The sequence below is a fragment of the Cucurbita moschata genome, unplaced genomic scaffold (genome assembly GCF_002738365.1).
Source record: "Cucurbita moschata cultivar Rifu unplaced genomic scaffold, Cmos_1.0 Cmo_Scf00003, whole genome shotgun sequence".
NCBI classification, from domain to species: domain Eukaryota; kingdom Viridiplantae; phylum Streptophyta; class Magnoliopsida; order Cucurbitales; family Cucurbitaceae; genus Cucurbita; species Cucurbita moschata.
Window position 1 is genome coordinate 6,617,659 of NW_019268519.1, and position 8,580 is coordinate 6,626,238.

The 8,580-nt window shown below is 35.2% G+C and overlaps 1 protein-coding gene across 1 annotated transcript; it reads left to right on the top strand.

Moving 5' to 3' along the window:
* The first annotated feature begins 6,342 nt into the window (after positions 1-6,342).
* LOC111437135 (transcription factor bHLH94-like) lies at positions 6,343-8,173 on the top strand. The gene is made up of 3 exons (XM_023074988.1): positions 6,343-6,796; positions 7,432-7,827; positions 7,915-8,173. Exons 1-3 carry the CDS (start codon positions 6,452-6,454, stop codon positions 8,023-8,025), a joined length of 852 nt encoding a protein of 283 aa, XP_022930756.1. The 5' UTR covers positions 6,343-6,451; the 3' UTR covers positions 8,026-8,173.
* The last annotated feature ends 407 nt before the right edge of the window (positions 8,174-8,580 follow it).

Genomic DNA, 8,580 nt, shown 5'->3' on the forward strand with positions numbered 1-8,580 from the left:
AAAAAAAAAAAAAAAAAAAAAAAAAAGTGAACACTACAAGCTAGTTGGATACTCTGATGCTAACTATATAGGAGATCACGAGACTCGAAGATCAATCCCTGGTTATGTGTTCAAGCTTGGTTCGGGAACATTTTATTGGTGTAGCAATAGAAAACTAATAATATCATTTTCAACTACAGAAGTCGAGTACAAAGCAACGGTTGGAGCAACTCAAGAAATTACATGGTCGAAACTCTTAACAAAGGATTTGTACCAGAAAATTGTCTATTCAATACCATTTCATTGCAACAACTAATCTGCGGTTCGCCTACAAAAAATTCGAGGTTTCATACTAGAACAAAGCTTGTGGAGATACATTACCACTTCATTAGAGAGAAAGTGTTGGAAGGAAGAATACGCATGACCAAATCCAAACTGGTTTACAAGAGGGTTGAATACTGACAATTAAAAGTGCTTTCGTTGTCAGCTCAACATGGTGAGGTGAATGAGAACTAGTGGTTAGGAGAGTAATATCATCACTAACCTAATAGGGTCAAACTCAATAATTGTATGGGCCCATTGCGTATATATTTAGGAGAGACGCATCTGGCAAAGATTAAAACATGTGTCAGCATCAGACGAGAATGTGTGCCGAGCAGAGGAGGAGTCGCATGTCAACACTAGGAAATTTGAAGAAAAATAATGTGCCTCTAGACTCCAACACACGTCGTCAAGTCAATGGAGCCAATCGGTGTCCCCCATGTGTCACAATGCGGGCGAGAGTACTCCTTCAAATGCACTTGCACACTCGTGCGTAGGCCACCTCAAGCAATGCATGAGAACAATTTTTTGCCCGTTTTAAGTTTCGTTCGATGGTTTTTCACTACAATTTTTATTTTAACCTTGATTTAACTTGAATGAGGACCTTTCAGACAAATTTTAGAAAATTTAAAGCCCACACATGTGGAAAAGTTAGCTTGGTAAGATACCTTTAAGATTGGAAAAGACCATAGTGCTCACTTTTAAGTTTTAAGTTCCTTTCGTTGTCAGCTCAACATGGTGATCAGTGGTCAAGATCACATTGCTCGCAGAGATTTAGATCAGCCTCCAGAGCTAGTACCGAGTGATTGGAAAAGTGAGTTTAAGATTTAAACTATCTTTAACGTTCTAAGAACCTAGTAAATCCTTGCCACTAATCTTTAACTTTTGTGACATATCTTCGTGATCAAGGTTCACTTGATCCACTTGGTTGGCCACAACAATCAAAATCAGAGATGACAAGAGGCTTGACCCCATTATGCTTCTCCTTCAGGGGCTTCACGAGAGGAGTCACGTATCTTCTAACCCAAGTTGTCTGTAGCGATGTCTGGAGGTCAGTAGACCCCTGAATGTCATGCAATGCATGATCATCATTACCATTATCGTGTACGTGTTCCATCATAAATGGAGAAATAACCCGATGTATATGTACACACATAATTCATGAGGTCCATATAGTTTTCATCTTTAAATCATTCTTATGACAAACCCCATACATCATTCACACATTACCATAGGTAACATGCAAACATTGACCTTCATACGTTTATTATCATTAACATCAACTAGGGTTGTGTCTTAGAAAACTCGTAGTCATAATGCATTATAGCATTTAATACATGCACAACATTTTAATTTGGAAAGTCCTCTCATCATCATACATCTTATGTCATCATATCATGTATATCATCACATCATTATATAATATCATCATATCATCATATAACGTCATCACATCATCATATAATGTAAAATATAAACGACACGTGACAGGGCCACTGGGCACATGTTGTCATACCTAAGACAAGTTTCTGACCAAGCCATAGTAAAGTCACTTACTTGATAGGCCTAGGCCGAAACTACTACGACTCCTTGATGTTAGCTTAAAGCTACTCTCTAAAATTTAATTCTGCCTAAGAATCCAATAATCATAAATTAGAATTATACTATGGGAATTGGGTTACCTAATTTTGCATACAATAATTTGAACTTATTCCCAAAAATTTAAACTAGCTAAGCTTAATTTTGCATAAAAATAATTTAACTATACTCCTAATAATTTAAACTAGTTAAGCATGATTATATCTAAATAATTTAAACTTCACTTAAAAATTTTAAATTAGCTAAAAGCAGTGATATTAATCTTAGACGCTCTCCAAAAGTTGAAATTAGAAGAAAATTAGAGTTCGAGCATAGTAAAAAAAAATGAATTCTTGGACTGGCTTTGAACGATTCCAATAAAATGAATTCCTAATTTTATTTTTGGGTTTATTACATAATTAGTCACATATGAAGTGATATTAAAGTTCATTTTGTGATATGAATTTACCAACTAGAGCCTCATAGCTCGAGTCAAAAAGGTTAATATATGGTATGACGATTACCTTTCATCACGATTTGAGTTGATATTGAGGTATACTCACATGTTCTTGAATTCCCAATAAAGGGTATTATATATGAATAATTGATGTAGAGGAAACTAAGAATAGCATGGAAAAAACTATATACAATCCACCACACCCTTAAACTTTGGAACAATTTTAAAACTCACCAAAACCATTCAATATTAATTACACCCACATGCATAACAGCCTGTTCAATTCCATATACAATTTATTCAAATCAATATGAAAACACTTCATATCTATGTATAGATCCTATACATATATTAATATATAATTTCAAATCACACCCTATACATCTGCTTTCTTTTCAAATAATAATAATAATAATTAGAAGATGTGTCTCCTGTTCATGGGCTCTTGGCTCTACCATTTTCTTACGACATAGTCATGTTATTCATTCCTCACTTTTAAGAGCGAAGACTATCCTCATAGATTAACATGGATCCTAGCATGCGTTGTTCCATATATAGGATTGTTTTAAGGTGATTGAGCTATTGAAAAGGTGGGTGTACCTAGTAATTTTCGATTCTTTTAAAGGTTTTCTTAATCATTCTATCGTCAAAGATGTGATCTGGGTTCATTCATGTACCCCTCGGGATGTCGCAATTATAAATTATAAATAAAATGTCGAAGGAATGAATATATATGGTCTGTTGGAGAAGTGTGAGCTGTGATACATCCATAGACCAAACAGTGGGTTGAAGACCCTAATGGAGTAGACCGGTGGAAGGTAGTGGTGGGGGAGAGCTTCTTCAGCTCTTCTGTGAACAACAAAATCAGAATCCTTGAAATGGGCATTTCTCTATTGGCACGTTGACTCAAATGAAGACAAACAAAAGAAAGAAAGGAAAATAAAAAAGATAAGAGACAACCTTGTTTGAGGCATTTCTTCAAACACCTTACCTGCATTGCCCAAACAAACAAAGGAGTTAGGTTGGTCGATGGTGCTGCCTCGGCCACCGCCCGGCATGGCACGGCAGCCCGCTCGCCCATGCAATGCATTTGAACTCAAATTTTGTCATTGATTAATTAGGGTTTGAAAAATATGTGTGATTTTTGTGATGTTCATGCACGCACCGCCTATTTAGGGTTTCTTCTATTGAGTGTGATGGGAGTTGGAATTTTAATCAAATCAATATTTAAGGTTATCGTGTAAACACATTTGAAAACACAATTTTAAGGTCAAATTAGAGTGTCAAACGTACGTTCATACATTTAAATATTTATTATTATTCCTTTTAGACAGTACACTGTACACCGGTTTGGTTGAAAAATCCTTTGGACCAACCTAAAAGTTTGGGTCCATTCCGTTTGACTCGATCAATCTTAATAAAGTTCACAACCTAACCCTCTATTTTCGGGTTGGATTGAGTTAGGTTGTCTGTTTTTTTTTTCTTTCTTTTTTTTCAATAATTATTTTTAAAAAACCTACTTATTCACCTGCATGTTACATTAATAACTAAAATATCAGACATTCATAAGTCACAGCCATCGGTAACAAAAATATGTCAACGTTCAAAATCATCTTAAAACTAGGATAGGATTGGATTGAGTTTTAACTCTATTTTTTTTGTCAACTATGGAGGAGCTAAATATTGTTTATAAGGGTGTGAAAATCTCTCTCTACTACAAGTGTTTTAAAAACCTTAAGATAAAACCCAAAAAGAAAAGCCCAAAGTGGACATACGAACACTCCAAACTCTCTTAAATAGTGAACATAGCGAACATTTGATCGTGTATACCAACCATAATGTAAGTTTAATTAAGACATTATATACCACTTCAATTGTTTTCCATTATTCAATTATATTAGAAGGTTTATAATTTTTGCATGATTGTGAATTAAGAGTAATAATTTTGTGACATTAATTAAATGATATAATATATGCACACAAAAAACGTCATAGAAGACGAAGAACAAAAGAAATTAATTAGAAGAAGAAATTGAGGTTAATTTAAAGAGTAGTTTCAACTACAAGTTGAAGAAAAGTGATCGGAAAGCTTGACTAATTGGTTACATAAACGTGCTTAAGGGAGTTAGTACCATAATTCTTTAATGCCTTTTACCATATCAACTATACTATTTTTACTTTTTTTTTAAATGCTAATTGATTAAGTTTTTAATTAAAGTTCCAAAATGTCGACATACAAATTAATATTCATTGTAACCGCTCAAGTCTACTGATAGTAAATATTGTTTATTTTAGCTCGTTACGTAATGTCGTTAGCCTCACGATTTTAAAATGTGTTTATTAGGGAGAGGTTTTCACACTCCGGTAAGGAATGTGTCATGCCCAAAACGGGTTTTGAAATCTGAATTTGGTACCTATGTATCTTGGCATTCTTCTACATCACTTACGATATGGTCACATTACTTACTTCTCGCTTCTAAAAGTGAAAATTATCTCCCCTAACCAACAATTGTTGCACGCCCAGAATTCGGATTAGGATTTGAAAACTATCCCCACCCGCTAGTACATACCTTTTCCGCATGATTTGTCCTCACTAACGTACATCTTAAGACATAAAACTACTCCAAGCAAAACACGCGTAAATTATGTTGCCACAAGTAGTAAGTTTCAGTTCTTTTAAGTTTTTCTTAACCATTATATCCTTAGGACCACTCACTTTCGAATGTAGTCTCGGTTCATTCATGTACCCTCCTTTACTCAATCATGAAAGGAGACAGCAACGTCGTGGTCAACATGTTCACACCCAATGAATTGCCAGTTGGGTCTAGGTATTTGTTTATTAGGTTTTAGATTTTGTATTTGTATCAAGAAAAATATGGTTTGTTTGTTTTTTATTTGGTACATATATCTTCAACCCTTTGACCAAAAGATTACCCAAATTATTTTATACAACCTTGTCTCTTTTTGTTTTTGTTTTTGTATGTACATTCATTTTTAAAAATATTCCAATCACATCAAAACATTTTCAATTATTATTATTATTATTTACGTTACATATTTAACAGATATGTGTCGATCTCTCAAGCCTGTTTTTAATTACAAAAATTTTATTTTAAGTAACGGTTCCAATTATTATACGTGCAGAAAATTAGATCAACATATCAGAGACTCAAATATCTTCACTGATCAAACTTACAAAATAAGCAAACTCCACTGGTTTCCTTCACTGTTTTCTGTGTACCAATTATATAATATACGTGACTCCTGAGTAAAGGAGCAGTACATGAACAAATCGACACCATATTCAAATGACAATGATTTTGAGAATAGGATAGCTAAGAAAGATTTCAAAGAATTGAAAGTTATTATCCATACCAACAAAATACACTTTCCATTTTCGATGGCTTGGATGACCTCCTGAAAATTTTTCTTGGGTACATGTGAATGAGGACAAAACACATTGAAAAAACACGTATTAGGCTGTGGGAATAAGTAAGAAGTGCCGAGTACGGAGATACCAAACCTAAATTTTGAATATGAGACACGTGACGTCACATTACACAAATATTATAAATCTTTTATAAACGAAAGTAATCATAAGTATCTTTTTACATAGGGTAGTTTGCATATTGAATACATCATAAATTCACATGATATATATATGAAGGAACACAAAAGTAGCATTGTCTTTATCTCTTTATTCTCAATATTTAAAAAAAAATTAAAAAAAAAATTAAAAAAAGATAAAAAGCAAAAAAGAAATCAACTTTCTCATCTATTGATTTGTGAGAGAATATTCTCATCTAAATAAAGTAATTTATTTATAAATTTATGGGATAATTTAACCAAATTAACTTAATTAGACCCTAATGACAAAATATTAAATTAATTAAGCATGATGATATATTGAAAATTCAATTATTTTGAAAACCCTAAAAATAAAAATTAAAAAAAAAAAAGAATAAAATCTAATTGTGAGATCTGTTGTGTAATTGAAAAAAAAAAAAAAAGATGAACAATAATAATGCTGTGGTTTCACGTGTAGGCTAAGTGTGGTAGCAATTCCCTAACTTTAAAGCCTTCATTTTGATTCCAAAACGCACACCCATTGCTGCCATGGCTCTTGAGGCTGTTGTTTTCCATCAGCACCCATTTGGCAACAACGACAACAGCAACAATGATCTCTTCAATTTGGTCTCTTCTTCGGCTCCCTTCACCTTCACCCATGATGAACACCACCATGATCTTTACTTTCTCACCAACCAAACACTCAATGGTGGTGGCGGCGGAGGGAGTGGGCGGCCGGCGAGGCGGCGGCGGGGAGGGAGAACCCAAAAGAATAAACAGGAAATAGAGAATCAAAGAATCACTCATATTACTGTGGAGAGGAACCGGAGAAAGCAAATGAATGAGTATCTCTCTGTTCTTCGATCATTGATGCCTCACTCCTACCTCCAAAGGGTATCATCCTCTCTTTCTCTCTCCTCCTTTTCTCTTTCTCTCTCCTCTTATTACTACCACAAACTCATCAAATTTTAAAATTAAAAAAAAAAGGTCTCTTCACTTTGCAAAAACAAAATGGCCCATCTCTCTCTCTCCCTCTTCTTTCTCAGTAAGAACACGACTCTCGAGAGCCTTGCTTTAGGCTTCTCTAAAAAGCCTCGTATCAATAGAGAGAATATTTTTTGATTATAAATCCATGATCGTTTTCTAAATTAGTCGACGTGGGACTTTCATACGAGCGGTATTACATGATTGTGTGTATCGAGGGTGTGGCTCCATGATTAGTAGGCTTATTCTTCCTTACTTTGCTCTGCCTTTGATGCTTCCGTAGACAATAAAGAAAGAAATTAAAAAAGAAAAGGTGTGTCTTTTTTTGTGTGTTTCACTTCAATTATAGCAAAGAGGGTTTGGCACAAAAGGGAAAAAAGAAAGAAAGAAAGAACGAAAGAAAGAAAGAAAGAAAGAAAGAAACGGTGGGCTAAAAACATGATAGGCAGGAAGAGCAGGCGCACAAACCCATGGGGGGTTTTGATATGTAATGATACAAAGAATGAAGAATTAATGGTTGGTTGTGTTTTGATTACTGGTGGCAGGGCGACCAAGCCTCAATCATAGGCGGAGCCATCGACTTTGTGAAGCAGCTTGAGCAGCAAGTACATTTGCTTACCAGCGCTCAAACATATGTAAACCCCTGTTTTCCCCCTCAAAATGCACCAATCTCTCATTTCTTTACCTGCCCTCACCTCTCCTCTGCTGCTGCTGCTGCTTCCTCCTCCTCCCCCCCCATGTCTTCCAACCAGATTCACTCCCCCATTGCCCACGTCCATGTCTCCATGGCTGACTCCCATGCAAACCTCAAGATTAGGTGTACAAAGTTCCCTAAACAGCTTCTTAAGATCGTCTCTGCTTTGCATTCCTTGCGCCTCTCTGTTCTTCATCTCAATCTCTCCACTGCCCACCAAACTGTGCTCTATTCATTCAGTCTCAAGGTTGGTGTTCTTCTTATTATTCCCCATTTCATCCTTTTTTTTTTTTTTTTTAATTCAATTTTAAGATGGGTTTTTGTTTTTCTTTAGGTTGAGGAAGATTGTGGGCTCTCTTCGGAGGATGAAATTGCTAGAGCTGTGTATCAGTTGGTTTGCAGAATTCAAGAAGAGGCCTTCTCCGTTTCAGATATCATAAACTAAATTAGCATTTTTAATTCAACTTTGAGATCGTTCTTGTTCTTGTTCTGTTCTTTCTTTTTTTCTCTCTCGATCTAAATTTTGGTCCCTTAATTATGTTCTTTGTGTTTCATTAATTACTTTTAGGCTCTGTCATCATAACTTCCCCTAATCATCTTAGTCTCAACCTATTCACATCTAACAATTCACTCCACTCCTTCCTTTCTCCGATTAACATGGGACCCCACCAAATTTACACCTTCATGACTTAACGTTCTCACTGGCACACCGTCATCTTGTGTCTGGAATAGCCTCCTCGATGACATATCACGCAATGTCCAGCTCTGATACCATTTGTAACGGTCTAAGCACACAACTAATAAATATTGTCCTCCTTGAACTTTCACTTTTAGGATTTTCGTCAAGGTTTTTAAAATGCGTCTGCTATGTCGAGGTTTCCACACCCTTATAAAGAACGTTTCGTTTTCCCCCTCAACCGACGTGGGATCTAACACAAAAAAATTTTAATACGTCACACGCATAGGTTTTCATTACTCTTCAAAAAAAAAAAAAAAAAAA

Excerpts from the sequence above, each read along its gene's own strand:
- LOC111437135 (XM_023074988.1), top strand. The coding sequence starts at position 6,452 with ATGGCTCTTGAGGCTGTTGTTTTCCATCAGCACCCATTTGGCAACAAC. Across the intron at positions 6,797-7,431 it reads CTCACTCCTACCTCCAAAGG|GGCGACCAAGCCTCAATCAT; the intron begins GTATCATCCTCT and ends TACTGGTGGCAG. Across the intron at positions 7,828-7,914 it reads TCTATTCATTCAGTCTCAAG|GTTGAGGAAGATTGTGGGCT; the intron begins GTTGGTGTTCTT and ends GTTTTTCTTTAG.